Raw genomic sequence first — 16,593 nt, 5'->3', positions numbered from 1 at the left:
TATAGTAAATTTTACAAAGCTGGCTTTGGATTTAGGTAAGATTGTAATTTATTCTAAAAACCACGGATAGTTTTAAATTTACTTCTATTTGTTGTATAACTATAAACAAGTTAATCCTGTTTTCATGAATGCGCGGCTTTGGCGGCCAGTTATTGACTTATAAAATTGAATTTGAAATAGAAATGTGGATATATTAAAATTTACTTTCAAAACGGAGGCTTATAAATATTATTATATTATGATTGTAAAATAAAGGATAAAATTTTAAATTTGTTTCACTGAAATTTGTTTCACTAATGATACATGATTGATGAGTTTTTTTCGAATTCTTTTCTGAGGAAGCAAGAATTTTTGGCTATAATGTCATTTTGATTTCTAGCTAGTAGCATACCCTTGGCCAACAGAGTTTCATTGACTGAACTGGTTCTGAAGGATCCTAAACTCTGCTCAAAATGTGTGCTGATTTAAACGTTGTCCAGGAGGTTAGTGTCCAAGGTTCTTAATTCTCATAACTTTTCAACTAGAATCATGCTTCCGTTATAGTAACTTTGTAGAACAAGAATTTCGCCGCGGTAACACCACGCACGATCAAATTTCCCTACTGCCTACAATGTAATTGTTCTACTTTATTGTATCCCCAATCCCAGAGTGGTGTTTGGCGCACGTGATAATCGTTTATATTATATTAGGCGTGCAGAACTTGTAAAATTCTGCGCGCATCTGAAGTGTCGCCGTCGATCTGTATGTGGTTTGGTTGTAGCTCATTTCATTTTTGCGCGGTTTTGTTTCGTGTTAACGATGCGTATCATGTCACGTCATAATATTGCATCGTATGCCAACTTTATTGACTGTAATCAACTATTCTGTTTGATGCTTACATCTACAGCACCATCAACTATCGACTATCGAGCCTTTGATTTTATATAGGATTCTTTAAAAGCATACCGCAATCTTGATCTTAGTTGCTCCTTGAATGTAAATGTAAAGTAACATCTTTTGTCAACTATGTTTTCGCTTTTTACCATTAAGTGTCGATCAACTGTTAAGTAATCAGCAACGAGTTTATCAGCTGATATCATAATTTAATTTGTTTCGACTTGCTGAATTTTATCACTTGGTAATTTATTAAGCTTGTTTCACCAAAATAACATTTACATTGATGATTGATCCGCTCTGATGATTAATATGCTATATTAGTCATTATATTATTATATTAATGAATAAGAGTGAATTGTAACCCGATGGAAACCTGTGTAACAGTCGTCAAGCACCAAAAACTGGTTGCTATGCCTGTAATTAATTAACACATAACAGGCGTCGCGCGCGCAAAATAGACTCCTTTTATACACATAATTATAGGGGAGTGGTCTATATTGCGAAGGAGCAGACTTTTGTCATCACCGTAGGACCGTCGGGCCACCTCATATATCCAAACCCGATTACTTATTCCCTACGATCTTTTTGCCTTCGGCAAGAGCAGGGAAAAAAATTTTTAAAAGCATGAATATAGATCCTGTCATGATATATTCAGCACGTGATATAACATTCAGCAACATTAATGGAGTGCTGCGTAGTGCTTACAATTTCTTTAGATGTGTTGTGAAGCTCACGTTGCGACTCACTAACCCTCTTCTGCAGGGCAACAGACTTCCAGCTGTCCAGCTAGGAGAAAGTGTACAAGAATACAGCAACAAATATGGAATGTATATCAATCCTGCAGACCGTACTAAGTACAAACATATTAAAGGTAAGATAATAAAATTCAATGTTAATTGGAGAGGGGAGGGAGAACATTCTGATAAAATTGTTTATTAGACATATTTTCACGAAAAAATTGATTCATACACTGCCAGAGTGGTTTGAAAATTGGACAAATAATGATAGTGGGTGACAAATTATAGCTAAAAATGGTATTCTAATTAATCCAATTGTGATATTGTTTTTCAATTAGTTTCCTAAATGCCTAGGTTAACAATAAAATGTCTAATACAGGGAAAGATCAAATAAGAGTCTATGTCGATGGAGTATTTGATATGTTTCATTTTGGACATGCCCGGTACATCATGCAGGCAAAAAACATGTTCCCCAACACTTACGTTATAGCTGGTGGTAAGAATTTATTTTTGTTAATAATCTTATATATACAGTCCCTTTTTGGTCTGATGAAATATTTAAATAACAGAATAAAATATCAAGTTTAGACTTCAAACAAACACACTGTTTAATTAAACGACAAATAATTGTGTTTGGTTTGCAGTTTCTGCAGGGTCTACAACTCTTGAGTTGAAAGGACAGACTGTGATGACGGAGGAAGAGAGATGTGAGAGTGTGAGACAGTGCAGGTACGTGGACGAGGTCATCTGTCCTGCACCTTGGTGTATTAACAAGGAGTTCCTTCACGAACACAATGTAAGTTACTTGTTTCCAGGTTTAAATACAAAGAATATTTTTAGAATATTAGGGTTTTAAAAAAATGTAACTTTTTTGGCACTTTTGAAGTCTGAAACATTGTGGCTGATGCCAAATATTTTATTTATCATTGCATTCCAAGATTACATGTCTGAGATCAGACTCTTATCTCGGATGGAATTTATGAAACGGTAGTGGAACTGACGTGCAATTGGCTGTATTTCAAATGCAGATCAAATATCATTAAGCCTTGGAAAACTAATCTAACAACAGGTGGCACTCGGCAGACTTTTTGTTTGGCGGAAATCCAAGAAACTATGATCATGAAGCCTCCTTCTACCAAATGTATTCCCATTTCAGATCGATTTCGTAGTACAGAACGATGCACCTTACCCAATGGGGGACAATCCTGACATCTACAAACCAATTAAAGATGCAGGTTAGGTAAAGTTCATAAACCATTATCAATATATCCAAGTTTAACTTGTTATGGTTGGTTGAACATGATTATCCATGAATACGGGTCACCACTCAACTATCTCTACAGAGTACAGACCTATCATATTTCCACTAATATGAAGGGGGGGGGTGTCACGTCCGTCTATGTCCGCTTGTCTCATAGAATCCAAAAAGGACAGGACATAGGCGGACATAGGCGGACATAGACGGACATAGGCGGACATAGGCGGACATAGGCGGACATAGACGGACATAGGCGGACATAGACGGACATAGGCGGACATTAATGGACACCTAAATTGCTAAATAAAATGTTCAATTTTTGCTGTTATAGGGGGATCATGTTTTTTGTCCGTTCGGTACCCTATATTTTCAAAACGGACAAAAAATAGAGCGGACAAAAACGGACAAAAATGGACAAAAACGGACAAAAATGGAAATAACATTTAGATGCTTCCTCCTCCTACTCTTCCTCCTCCTCCCCCTGGGTCTTCCTGATCTTCCTCAGTCCTCTTCCTCCTCCCCTCCTCAGTCCTCCTACTCTTCCTCCTCGTCCTCAGTCCTCCTCATCAGTCCTCAACAGTCCTTCTCCTCCTGAGTCCTCCTCCTCCTGAGTCCTCCTCCTGGGTCCTCCTCCTCCTCTTCATCCTCCTCCTCTTCCTCCTCAGTCCTCAGTCCTCCTCAGTCCTCCTCCTCATCCTTCTCCTCAGTCCTCCATCCTCCTCCTCAGTCCTCCCCCAGTCCCCCTCCTCCTCCTCCTATTCAGTCCTCCTCCTCCTCCTCCTCCTCCTTCTCAGTCCTCCTGAGTCCTCCTCCTCCTCCTGAGTCCTCCTCCTCCTCCTCCTCCTCTTCCCTCTCAGTCATCCTCCTCAGCCATCCTCCTCAGTCCTCCTCATCAGTCCTCCTCCTCCTGGGTCCTCCTCCTCCTCTTCATCCTCCACCTCTTCCTCCTCGGTCCTCAGTCCTCCTCCTCCTGGGTCCTCCTCCTCATCCTTCTCATCAGTCCTCCTCCTCCCCAGTCCTCTCCCAGTCCCCCTCCTTCTCCTCCTCCTATTCAGTCCTCCTCCTCCTCCTCCTCCTCAGTTCTCCTCAGTCCTCCTTCTCATTTCTCCTAAGTCCTCCTCCTGAGTCCTCCTCCTGAGTCCTCCTCATCTTCCTTCTGAGTCCTCCTCCTGAGTCCTCCTCCTCCTCCCTCTCAGTCATCCTCCTCAGTCATCCTCCTCAGCCATCCTCCCCAGCCATCCTCTTCAGCCATCCTCCTCAGTACTCCTCCTTCTCAGTCATCGTCAGTCCTTCTCCTCAGTCCTCCTCAGTCCTCCTCAGTCCTCCTCCTCCTCATGGGTCCTCCTCCTCCTCCTGGGTCCTCCTGGGTCTTCCTGATCCTCCCCAGTCCTCTTCCTCCTCCCCTCCTCAGTCCTCCTCCTACTCCTCCTCCTCGTCCTCAGTCCTCCTCATCAGTCCTCAACAGTTCTCCTCCTCCCCAGTCCTCCTCCTCCTGGGTCCTCCTTCTCCTCCTCAGTCCTCCTCCTCAGTCCTCCTCCTCCTGGGTCCTCCTCCTCCTCTTCATCCTCCACTTCTTCCTCCTCGGTCCTCACTCCTCAGTCCTCCTCCTCCTGGGTCTTCCTCCTCCTCTTCATCCTCCACCTCTTCCTCCTCGGTCCTCAGTCCTCCTCCTCAGTCCTCCTCCTCCTGGGTCCTCCTCCTCCTCTTCATCCTCCACCTCTTCCTCCTCGGTCCTCAGTCCTCCTCCTCCTGGGTCCTCCTCCTCATCCTTCTCATCAGTCCTCCTCCTGAGTTCTCCTCCTGAGTCCTCCTCCTCTTCCTTCTGAGTCCTCCTCCTGAGTCCTCCTCCTCCTCCCTCTCAGTCATCCTCCTCAGTCATCCTCCTCTGCCATCCTCCCCAGCCATCCTCCTCAGCCATCCTCCTCAGTACTCCTCAGTCCTCCTCCTTCTCAGTCATCGTCAGTCCTCCTCCTCAGTCTTCTTCAGTCCTCCTCCTCCTCCTGGGTCCTCCTCCTCCTCCTGGGTCCTCCTGGGTCTTCCTGATCCTCCCCAGTCCTCTTCCTCTTCCTCCTCAGTCCTCAGTCCTCCTCAGTCCTCCTCCTCATCCTTCTCCTCAGTCCTCCATCCTCCTCCTCAGTCCTCCCCCAGTCCCCCTCCTCCTCCTCCTATTCAGTCCTCCTCCTCCTCCTCCTCCTTCTCAGTCCTCCTGAGTCCTCCTCCTCCTCCTGAGTCCTCCTCCTCCTCCTCCTTCTCTTCCCTCTCAGTCATCCTCCTCAGCCATCCTCCTCAGTCCTCCTCCTCAGTCCTCCTCCTCCTGGGTCCTCCTCCTCCTCTTTATCCTCCACCTCTTCCTCCTCGGTCCTCAGTCCTCCTCCTCCTGGGTCCTCCTCCTCATCCTTCTCATCAGTCCTCCTCCTCCCCAGTCCTCTCCCAGTCCCCCTCCTTCTCCTCCCCCTATTCAGTCCTCCTCCTCCTCCTCCTCCTCAGTTCTCCTCAGTCCTCCTTCTCATTTCTCCTAAGTCCTCCTCCTGAGTCCTCCTCCTGAGTCCTCCTCCTCTTCCTTCTGAGTCCTCCTCCTGAGTCCTCCTCCTCCTCCCTCTCAGTCATCCTCCTCAGTCATCCTCCTCAGCCATCCTCCCCAGCCATCCTCTTCAGCCATCCTCCTCAGTACTCCTCAGTCCTCCTCCTTCTCAGTCATCGTCAGTCCTCCTCCTCAGTCCTCCTCAGTCCTCCTCAGTCCTCCTCCTCCTCCTGGGTCCTCCTCCTCCTCCTGGGTCCTCCTGGGTCTTCCTGATCCTCCCCAGTCCTCTTCCTCCTCCCCTCCTCAGTCCTCCTCCTACTCCTCCTCCTCAGTCCTCCTCATCAGTCCTCAACAGTTCTCCTCCTCCCCAGTCCTCCTCCTTGGTCCTCCTTCTCCTCCTCAGTCCTCCTCCTCAGTCCTCCTCCTCCTGGGTCCTCCTCCTCCTCTTCATCCTCCACCTCTTCCTCCTCGGTCCTCAGTCCTCCTCCTGGGTCCTCCTCCTCATCCTTCTCATCAGTCCTCCTCCTGAGTCCTCCTCCTGAGTCCTCCTCCTCTTCCTTCTGAGTCCTCCTCCAGAGTCCTCCTCCTCCTCCCTCTCAGTCATCCTCCTCAGTCATCCTCCTCAGCCATCCTCCCCAGCCATCCTCCTCAGCCATCCTCCTCAGTACTCCTCATTCCTCCTCCTTCTCAGTCATCGTCAGTCCTCCTCCTCAGTCCTCTTCAGTCCTCCTCCTCCTCCTGGGTAGTGGGTCCTCCTCCTCCTCCTGGGTCCTCCTGGGTCTTCCTGATCCTCCCCAGTCCTCTTCCTCCTCCCCTCCTCAGTCCTCCTCCTACTCCTCCTCCTCGTCCTCAGTCCTCCTCATCAGTCCTCAACAGTTCTCCTCCTCCCCAGTCCTCCTCCTCCTCCTGGGGCCTTTTCCTGGGTCCTCCTCCTGGGTCCTCCTCCTCCTGGGTCCTCCTTCTCCTCCTCAGTCCTTCTCCTCCTCCTCCTCAGTCCTCTTCCTCCTCTTCCTCCTCCTCCTCCCTCTCAGTCATCCTCCTCAGCCATCCTCCTCAGCCATCCTCCTCAGTCCTCCTCCTTCTCAGTCCTCCTCAGTCCTCCTCCTGAGTCCTTCTCCTCCTCAGTCATCCTCCTCAGTTCTCCTCCTCCTCCTCGGTCCTCCTTCTGGGTCCTCCTCCTCCTGGTTCTTCCTGATCCTTCTCCTCCCTCTCAGTCATCCTCCTCAGTCATCCCGCTCAGTCATCCTCCTCAGCCATCCTCCTCAGCCATCCTTCTCAGCCATCCTCCTCAGTACTCTTCAGTACTCTTCAGTACTCTTCAGTACTCTTCAGTCCTCAAAATGTTTGTCCGCTAATGTCCACCAATGTCCGCTAATGTCCACCAATGTCCATCCAAGTCCGCCAATGTCCGTCCGGGTCCGCCAATGTCCGTCAGAGTCCGCCAATGTCCGTCCGAGTCCGCCAATGTCCGTCCGAGTCCGCCAATGTCCGTCCGTGTCCGCCAATGTCCCAAAAAACACGTCCGTTGTCTCATAGAATCCAAAAAGGACAGGACATAGGCGGACATAGACGGACATGACACCCCCCCCTATGAAATACAATTTATGATTAAATAATCTAACCACGTGCATCCATCTTTTAGAAATATAGTTCTTTGGTATTCTCATTGATGATAATATAATATATATATAATAGTATATATCATACAAGTCATCACTCAAACTTATAACACGTACAATACAATATAATATGATACAGTGCACACGTAATGTCATGGATCATATTTCAAGTTTGATCAAATTTAAACACAATACAAATTTTGTATTATAATTACAAAGTTATGGTTATCGCTTAACTTTCCAGTCTGACGACCATTTAACCACTCTTATCAGAGTTGAAAGTTAAACTCTTTGAAATACCAGGTATGTTTCTGCCGGTTATCAGAACAAACTCAGTCTCAACGTCCGACTACATTACTCGGATTATTGCTGAGTATGACAAATATCTCCAGAGGAATCTGGAACGTGGGTACTCCCGCCATGATCTTGGAATTACATTTCTGAAGGTGCTCCTTAATTTTTGGTCGACACTCTGACAAGGAAAAAACTTCTTTTGCAGTAGTTCGAGATTTCTATATTAAAGTAAAGATAATATGCAAAAAGTCTTAAGTATCCGTTACAGAACTAAATCCTGCATTCTCGATTAGTTGTTAAAATCCGAATAATTATTTTATTTATTTAATCATTTTCTGTTCTACAGGAGAAGCGGTTGGAGGTGAGGAGAAGGGTAGAAGGAGTTCATAAAGCTATTAACGGTTATATCGCGGATTTTATGGAGTATTTCTACGAGCCCATTGTAAGTACTCAGATTGCTGTAATTTAATATTTTGCTAAGTTCTTACTTAGTCCTACTACGAATCCGTTGAATTTGTATGTAATACTAACTGCTATCCTCTCTGGGAAAGAATCGTACGATTTATATTATGATTCTACTATTCAATTTTCATGATGTCATCGAATCAGTATCACCTCATATTTTTGATGTGATTATATAATTTATCCTCTTTCGGACCATAACTCAGATAAATAGTGATTTAAATCATGTCGACTATCATGCTACTAGAGTTATTATAGAAAAGATGCTGAACGAAGTTGTATAACATATTTTGAGCCCCTGAAATTTCATATAATGACATTTCGATATATGCTTTGATATTAAGCCTTAATTTTGACGTTGCCCTAACCTGAACTTTACCTAGCCCAATGTCCATTGTCGTTACAATAATTTTGCAATCTCAATTATAGCACATGCAATCATACATTCTGCATAGAACGCACTCTGTATAGAACGCACTCTGCACAGAACGCACTCTAACTTCTCATCTGTTTCAGAGTCACAGAATAGTGGACTTCATCTCGCCCCAAAACTCGCTCCAAAACTCCCCAGTTGCCTCAGATGTGAGTGATCAAGAGGATGAGGAAGATGGAACTGAAAGTAAAAGCAAGAAACAAAAGGCGGAAGATTAACATTGAAACTGAACCAGATTTACCGGAATGGCTGGGCCATGGATATGTGAAAATTGAACAAAAAACTGCGGGAAATAAGATGCATGTTTTATGTATACTGTGTAGTGTATACATTGAAAAAAACACATATATAGTATACCGGTAATAAACATACCGGTATACGATATGTTTTTTAATACGGGTGTCTGATTTGTGTGATTTATTAACTACATAATATGTATTATGTACAACTAGGCTACAGAACTGTCCAATGAACTAATCTTCATTTTGCTCATTACTCAATATTGAAATATATACCAGTATTTTGCTTTAATTTTTTGTGATGTATTCTTCATTTTTTACCGATGATTTTGTTTGATCTTAATTGCTTCGTGAAAAATTATTATTGACTTTTTAAGTTTGAGTGAATTATGATTTTATGCGTGATTTTGTTAACAATATTCTGATAGTACATGTTCAAAGAATGATCAATACTAAATTTGCCAGCGTGCTATTTTTATGGTATTCTAACTTGATTTTTAGACGAACTTTTACTGTTTTATAAATTAATGAATATTGAAGATTTGATGATGCATTTTGATTACTTTTTGTCATCATGACATTATTTACCCAATTAAATAGTGCGGAGAAGTATTTTAATTAGGTTAATAATGAGTTTTACTTCTGATCAAGTTCAATAAGTTATTGTAACCGTACGGTTGAGTTATATTAAAGTCACTATTGTGTATGCAACCGCAATACCCGTCAAGCGGGTACAATACATTACAAAATACTTTACACACCTATACACACACACACCACATCAAATACGTAATTAATTAAAAACATCCAATACAATAATCTAATAAGCAAGGTTTTGTAATATTTACCCATATCTGTGGAATAATGAACCCTCCCTCTATCTCCATTATAACTAATACTGACCATATACAGGAATTGGTTTGTAGTTTGAGTTGTAGATAACTTACAAGGAAGGTTGTACAGGATGATGAACAAAAAGGAGAAAAGTACTATTGAGAAGATCTCAGATCCAGAAGAGTATTTCGAAAAGTCTGGTGTGAACAACGCTATGAGAGATGTGAGTACAGTTAAACCAGTACACACAGGCCTCTGAGGCGAAGCGATTGCATAGTATAGAAGAAAATAAACCCGGTATAGAATGGTTCACGTGATCCCAATCCCATGTATCTGCAGCCTCTCGTATACGCAACCGGTAATTTAATGGTGATTGAATTTATCAGTTAACGATTCGTTTCCGGATCACACTCTTTGACACGATATGTATTTCATCTAATGTAACGCTTTCTGATTCTGAGTACAATTATGTTACTTTGTAACGCTATGTTACGCTATGTAACTGTGTAATGCTAGTTAAAGTTAATTACGATTTCAGGTTATATCGTTACTGGTGGAGAATCGTCCCAAAGATCCGATAGCATTCTTGAGCCAACACTTCGGTTCACTTGTAGAAGAAGTAAGTGAAGTGTGAACATTACGATGTTATTGAATTATTTTATCGATTTAGTGCTGAACAAAAACGTGACTTGGTGCTTTGGATTGACTCACTGTTTGGTGTTTATCCTTGTGGTTTACTGTTGTCCTGAAACTTGATATGTTTAACCATTACACCCACAAGAATATCATAATTAAATTTAATGTACTAAAATCAAAATTGAGTAGGTGATTTGATTTAGAAGAGATGTCGAAGGACCAAGTTGGATTAATTTCATTAACAGTTTACAGAACGTAACAGTCACAATGTTTTGTTTATTTTGGCGGGATGTTTATGATAGATCATATAAGCACTGTCACATACAACATACATTCAAGTGTATGGTATCAACTAACGTGACAAACAGACGTCAACAAGCACGCTGTGTGATAGAATTGCCAGTGCAACTGCCAGTCCAAATAAGATATGTTGATTATGGCAGTCGCCACACTGATTATTGTGTATTTCAGCAGCTAGTTTATCACGCGCGCGCGGCCGGCGGCTTGTGCATGCCCTGCATGCAGTTAAAAAACGTTGTACGTAAAGTACGTGCCGTCGTGTTCATATCTGTTATCAAATCATGATTTCAGGTAAGTGTAATCGTTAGAGCTCAAAGGCTGGTTTGTTTGACACATCACTCCAGACCAGCTTTCTCAGATAACGTTATCAGCGCTTACAAAATACTTCGAGACAAAGGTATGTTCATTTCCGGGACTTGTTCAGTGCCAAAATGTGAAAACCTCTGCAAAAAAGCTAAGGTTTTAACAAATCTGATGGAAAATCATAGAAAAGAATGTACCCCTTAATCAATGAGAGTTTAAAACTGGACATAACCACTCATCTTTATTACAGGTTTGACTGGTAAGCTTCATAACGAACTGCTGAAAGGTTTATGCAATGGTCTACCTCCAATAATTGCAGAACGACTCCTTGAGAAGCTGAGTGAGTGTTTGCTGTTCAACATTTTAATTATTTTCTAATAATATTATATTATGTACAAATCCCATTTATGGTTTAAACTGGCCCATCTCGTAGTTGGAAGCGCAATCCTACCATTGTATCAACGGTCAGTGATAATAGTTAAAACCACGTTTACAGCAAAACGTGTACCACCTCCCCAGCAGGGTGTAGCAGCTACACTGTAGCTCCACATTTACCAGATATATCTACAGATTGCAAGGAGCTAGACGCTGTACCTCACCAACTGTTCTACAACAACGTTCTAACTTGTTTAGTGTGTCATGATTACAAGAAACACTCAGAACTTCTGTACAGGTGTGTGTGTCAGTGCCATTGTAGTGTTTGCAATGCCTGTTTATTATCCCCATTACGACGACGTGATTACATGTTATCAATTATACTGTCGAGCTTGAACAGGTACTGAATATGTTTTAACAGATGCACTTAAACTGTCACATGTTTGGCATAGAACAGTAAAAGTAAACTTTAACTTCAGGGAACTAGGCTCGGTGTGCGACAGAGGGGTTTGCGAGGCTCTGTTCCAACTGCTCGCCGAACACACTGAATCATCCAACAAATACGAACTTTCATCGTCTCTTATCGCACGTGCTATCTCCTCCGCAAACAACTACGGACAACAATTTATCAGTAGTGAGGAATTTGTAATCAGTGCCTTGGATACTTATGTGGATATGTTGCAGACTCCTCCCTGAGAAGACGAAGGAACTCTATCACGTGATTGAATCACCAGATGAACAATTTTGATCCTTGCCAGTTAACCAGAACAGAGTCTATTTAACTATGACAATAAAAAATGCTTTACTCTAATTTCATCTGAAACACAATTAACAAATCAAGAAAAATAACAAAACACAAGATATACCGCTCCTTAAAGTATTTATATATATATATATATATAAACTTTGCCGCCCTTATGTAAACGTAAAAGGATCACATTACATGCTGCAATCGCTCAGCGATTTACGCACAAATAAAGATTTAAACTAAAGGATGACAAAGTAAAAATCAAAACGCCGGATAATATTTTCAGACTATCCTAGTCACAGTTATCCAACATACATCTGCAAGTTTTTCACATAATGAATGGAATCATAGCTTTTCTGTTCTTGGGATAATCTTTGAACTCTTTCTTGTAGTTGCGGTGTTTTCCAAGGGCCCACTGCAACATTTGAGCGCCACCCACCAGTGCGAATAAACCAGCTGAAGAACAAAAAATTGTCAGAATTGTGTACTACATTAAAAGAAGAAATATCTATTAGAATTCATTATTTATTTGTAAGATATTTTCGTATTTGAGCTACAAATTAGAGTATAATTTTGTTTTCTACCCAAATTCAGTTTTAAAACCAGAATGACAATCCTCAGGAAATAAAGTAAAAATAAAAATGCCTGGGTTATAATACTCACAGAAGAAGGTTTGAGTCATCACAGCATATCCGACCCAACTTAGAACCTCATAAGTATAATTAGGGCAGGATACTAGGTTAAACAAAGCACAAAATGGGTTTCCATTCGGCTTGGGGATAACTCGGACCTTGCTTCCAGCCGGGCGCATGTTCTTGAATGCCAAGTGAGTGGACAGGTTACCGAGTTCTCCAAACTGAAAATGACAGGATTTTAGTTATATATTTTGATAAAATACAAATTTTCGACTTAAGTACAGTCTACAGACGTTTCGCAAGCCAGCAGTCAAATTGAGACATTTGAAAAATTGTGGCAGAGTAATCTGATATCAATTCATATTAACTTACGAAGTATATTGACAGTCCTACGTACACTTGTGTTTCAGTACCTGAAAGATATTTGATGTTAGTCAAAAACACAGGGTCATCACATTGTGGCGTTTAGCGTCATCGAATTGGCAACGTTTCAGCAGCTTTAACATCGCAATGCAATGTGACGCTTGGTCCCGTGACTGAGTCATCTCGGCTCCACAGCGCAGAGTGGTTTAGCTTTTTCACGCGATAACGTTACCACGTAACGCGTAACGCGGTTACGTATGGTGTCATGTGTAAGTTCATTCGTGAGCCGTCACAAAAGGAAAGATCTAGAAAAAGGGCTCAAACTGATTTTTTCGTCGTCGTACGTCAGAAATTCGATTAGACTAGCCGCATGCGCGTTTGCGCGCATGTATTGACTGCTAACAATATCGTAAAATGCTGTGGAGTTAATGCTTTAGCAGACTACATATTTGCATTGAGAAACTCATATTAATGAGTTTGCTAACCGAAAGCGAAACTGAGCAGTGAGCTGCACAGTTGCAAAGGAGAGGAGTGCAAAAGCAGGACTTAAACTGCAGTTTTACAGAACCCTAAATGCCTAATGATTAAATACACTTGCAGGTACCACCCGTATTCACACTCAGTATTGATTTTATTAATTTTCCAATTTACGAGATTGGGGACGGGTTCTATAAACAAACAAAGCTTACTTGGCACAGTGTAGAGAGGATGGTTGATGAAATAGGATATAAGTGAAGAGAAACCCCTGAAAATTAAATCATTGGGGTAAAATGAAAAATCATCATGATGAAAGATTTAAAAAAGATTTCAATAGGTTTAAACTTTAATCGGACCGAATCTCGACCCGATCCCGAGCGCCTTATAACTACGAATAGGAAAAGGGTTAGGAATTCGGTCCGCCACTCGAAAACAGGAGTGCAACTGTGATCTATCAGTTGTTCTGTAAACTTGGAGCTGTAAGAATGCTTCTATTTCCGTAGGGTTGCATTCTTTGACAAACTCAGCTCCGGAAAGAATGGGATAGAATTGGACAACAGACGCTTCGTGGTGGTGAGACTTAGTATCAGGTGATTTTGACTTATGAGTAGAAAGTCTGAGTAAAGTGCCAAATATGGAAATTTGCAAAGCGGAGAACCATCATTTGTAGCTCCACGTGTCTCACTGAATCGCTTCCAAATTTCTTAAAACCCGGCTAATTATTCAATTGTTAGCTTCAGTTATAATCCGTGGTTCACAATATCCAATGTAATAGGTAATAGCGCGGAGCTGTAGTCATAGCGGAGCTATTATAGTCACATAACGTGACCAGGTAATATTATCACGTGACTGATCACGTGATTGATAAAGCTCAGATCGGCCCGGCTTAGGAGCTGGACATAACCGAATAAGTCCGATAAAATCTATCTAAACGAAAGTTAGAGCTTTGTTTATCAGGAATTCTGAGGAACGATAATGACATGAGTATGACTCCCTCGATAACGATAAAATCACATGATCACAATATGTATTTGTAGAATGGAAAAGTTACTTCATAGGGCCGGGTGTTTTCTATGGTACATATTACATACATAGGACAGCCGCAGTGCCGCACCCTAGATGATAAGACATTCTATTAAGATAAGACATTATAAAAAGGAACTGCTAATTTCCAAGAAGACAAACAACACCTAACTTACCAGTAATAGGTACAGTTTTTAAACAGGTTTCCAATGGGCATAGTGCCCTTACTGAACCGGTGGATAAATATCGTCTCAAGTACTCTCTTAATGTAGTGTCCAACGTAACACGCACATGCCAAACTGAAATATTTATCTTTAAACGTTTCTAGAATCTTCTTGCTTGTTTTTCGAGACAAAACTGCTCAACTTCTGACAATATTGAGATAATAATTTAAGTGCATATTCAAATAACAGTTACACGACGGTCCCATGCTCCTAGTAGTAGGAAGATGTTCTGTCATCTCCACACTCTAGCAGCTATAAATAGAAAGTTTGAAACCTCCTATAAAACCTACTTTTGTACTGTGTTGTGAGGGGCTCCCTCGCTGTCCGGGTAAATCCAGCTACAATTTCTACTGAAGTAGAATATCAGGTATGCGAATATTGGTCCTGTGTATTCTGCTATAAATACCGTGGCCCACCCAATCTGCGGTCCTGAAATGAGGTGGTGATAGTGAAGTTTAGAGATAAACCGTGTCAACACGAGTCAGCCGCATGTCGCTAATTTGATGTTAAGTTCAATCCTTGCTAATCAGCATTAGTCAGTGTGAGTTTCTTATTCAAACTTAACGTACAATTCATGTGAAATTGTGTAAATCATCACTATTTCATTGCGCAACTTCTGTCCTCAGATTACATGATGACTAAAGAGTCGAGCACAATAGCTAAATACGCATATATTCAAAACCTGGAAAGGCGCCAAAACCTCGCCCTTACACTGTTACATCACTGGATCACTTTCAGGGCGTGATTTTGGAGTTTTTCCAACTGGTTGCTTGACAGTCTTGTAACAAGACGATATAATTATCAGAGTTAGATACGTCTCCAACATATATATTCATAAGTCGCATGATCTCACCATAATAATCTATTTAAATAACTGTGAGTGTACAAGAAAGACTAACAGTCTGCAAAAACACAACCAAACCTAAATCTTTGAAGTAGAGAACAGATCCGTCGGTTAAAGTTTCTATGTCACCAATCTTAACGTCATCTGTCAGAGCTTTATCTTTCAGTGAGAGTTTGTAGCAGATTCTCGAGGGGTACAGGTGTGTTTCTGGGGAGTTGTGAGATAAATATATAGCTGAGTGATTCATAAATTAACACATATTTCATCACTTGATTAAATCGATTACAAAAAATTAATTAGTAGACATGATTCGCTGAGGGCAGCTTTGAAGAAGAACACAAAATTTGTGTCTTCAGTTTTCGGAGCTTACTAGTTTTAGAATAATATAAGACTATAATACAAGAATTGAGATAACTTACTTTCTTTAATGTGCTTCTTCTTGACATCCAGGATTGAGTCTTCTTTTGTCACATCGACTGTTAACAACGTCTTCCCTGTTTTACCGTGAGCTAGTTCGATCTAAAGGGGAGAGTGTTTCTTATGGCGTGTCAGGAACTACTGTGATGTTGACTGTAAAGTGTAAACTGTTACGTTGAGTAGCAACTAGTAGTAGAGTCACACAGTACACACACATAGTTAGAAAAGCCCAAAATCGAAAGAACTTGTGATCTAATCTCTAGATTTTCTAGATAACGAATAATTAATGTCCTGTGATCACAGTTAGAAACATTATTTCTAAATCAGCGAACACAACCGGAATTATAAACAAAGTCAAGGTAATAACAAAGTCAAGGTAATAACTAATAAAGTAAAAATAAAGTAACTTGCCTTCATACTCTATATCAGAACTTTGCCCTAACACTGAACGTATTATTGTTAGAATAAACACAAAGCAAGTATACTGAGCTGGGTATTATATTAAAACAAAAGAGAACTGAGTAAGAAAGTGCGTACTGAAATATCGGTGCAAACATTTGAGGAAGTATTGCCTCAATACTTGGAATTACATTATGTATTGTACTGTCTTCAGTCTTGTTTGAGTATAATTACCACATTCTAATTTGTATAACAGTGCACTATAGCGTAGGTATTGCGTGTACACTGTACACACTCACTTACTGGTGAAATTCGATCAATAGTCAATACACTTTCTTGAATTGCGCAAATTCGAGAGTTTATTATTTACATAATGTTTAAGCTGCATGTAAGAGCTGCTGCTGTGATCACATGATAATTGATAAACAATGAAACGAGTATTTTCAAAGGGAAAATAAGTTTATAACGATCTTCAGACAAAATAGACATTATTCCCATTTATTATTATTTAAGTGCCAATTTTAAATAACATAATCATTAGCTAATAGCCGAGAGAAAAGTATCATACGTACTGTA

General features: G+C 41.3%; 3 protein-coding genes across 3 annotated transcripts; 2 read left to right on the top strand and 1 right to left on the bottom strand.

The window, feature by feature from the left end:
• The first annotated feature begins 377 nt into the window (after nt 1–377).
• On the top strand, nt 378–8,580 carry LOC134816514 (choline-phosphate cytidylyltransferase A-like). Its single transcript, XM_063825385.1, has 8 exons — nt 378–482; nt 1,639–1,747; nt 1,993–2,109; nt 2,258–2,409; nt 2,770–2,848; nt 7,315–7,457; nt 7,652–7,747; nt 8,284–8,580. Exons 1-8 carry the CDS (start codon nt 453–455, stop codon nt 8,416–8,418), a joined length of 861 nt encoding a protein of 286 aa, XP_063681455.1. The 5' UTR covers nt 378–452; the 3' UTR covers nt 8,419–8,580.
• A 746-nt stretch (nt 8,581–9,326) lies between these two features.
• Nucleotides 9,327–11,700, top strand: LOC134816675 (uncharacterized). Its single transcript, XM_063825628.1, has 6 exons — nt 9,327–9,496; nt 9,812–9,892; nt 10,501–10,606; nt 10,763–10,852; nt 11,083–11,185; nt 11,367–11,700. The coding sequence occupies exons 1-6, from the start codon at nt 9,404–9,406 to the stop codon at nt 11,581–11,583; spliced, it is 690 nt and encodes a 229-aa protein (XP_063681698.1). The 5' UTR covers nt 9,327–9,403; the 3' UTR covers nt 11,584–11,700.
• On the bottom strand, nt 11,608–16,151 carry LOC134816674 (very-long-chain enoyl-CoA reductase-like). Its single transcript, XM_063825627.1, has 9 exons — nt 16,030–16,151; nt 15,621–15,720; nt 15,280–15,408; nt 14,648–14,786; nt 14,310–14,432; nt 13,323–13,378; nt 12,643–12,683; nt 12,299–12,491; nt 11,608–12,091 (listed from the first exon to the last, which is right to left on the bottom strand). The coding sequence occupies exons 1-9, from the start codon at nt 16,033–16,035 to the stop codon at nt 11,964–11,966; spliced, it is 915 nt and encodes a 304-aa protein (XP_063681697.1). The 5' UTR covers nt 16,036–16,151; the 3' UTR covers nt 11,608–11,963.
• Between the last annotated feature and the right edge of the window lie 442 nt (nt 16,152–16,593).

This window comes from Bolinopsis microptera, chromosome 6 (assembly GCF_026151205.1).
Source record: "Bolinopsis microptera isolate Bmic1 chromosome 6, MBARI_Bmic_1.0, whole genome shotgun sequence".
Classification (NCBI taxonomy): Eukaryota; Metazoa; Ctenophora; class Tentaculata; order Lobata; family Bolinopsidae; genus Bolinopsis; species Bolinopsis microptera.
This window is presented reverse-complemented; position numbering and strand designations above follow the sequence as displayed.

Coding starts and splice junctions, on each gene's coding strand:
- LOC134816674 (XM_063825627.1), bottom strand. Junction 13,379..14,309: donor AAAAACTGTACCTATTACTG/GTAAGTTAGGTG, acceptor TTTAATTTTCAG/GGGTTTCTCTTCACTTATAT. Junction 12,092..12,298: donor GATGACTCAAACCTTCTTCT/GTGAGTATTATA, acceptor TTTGTTCTTCAG/CTGGTTTATTCGCACTGGTG.
- LOC134816675 (XM_063825628.1), top strand. CDS start 9,404: ATGATGAACAAAAAGGAGAAAAGTACTATTGAGAAGATCTCAGATCCA. Junction 10,607..10,762: donor CAAAATACTTCGAGACAAAG/GTATGTTCATTT, acceptor TCTTTATTACAG/GTTTGACTGGTAAGCTTCAT. Junction 10,853..11,082: donor ACGACTCCTTGAGAAGCTGA/GTGAGTGTTTGC, acceptor ATATATCTACAG/ATTGCAAGGAGCTAGACGCT.
- LOC134816514 (XM_063825385.1), top strand. CDS start 453: ATGTGTGCTGATTTAAACGTTGTCCAGGAG. Junction 483..1,638: donor ATTTAAACGTTGTCCAGGAG/GTTAGTGTCCAA, acceptor CCTCTTCTGCAG/GGCAACAGACTTCCAGCTGT. Junction 2,110..2,257: donor CACTTACGTTATAGCTGGTG/GTAAGAATTTAT, acceptor TTTGGTTTGCAG/TTTCTGCAGGGTCTACAACT.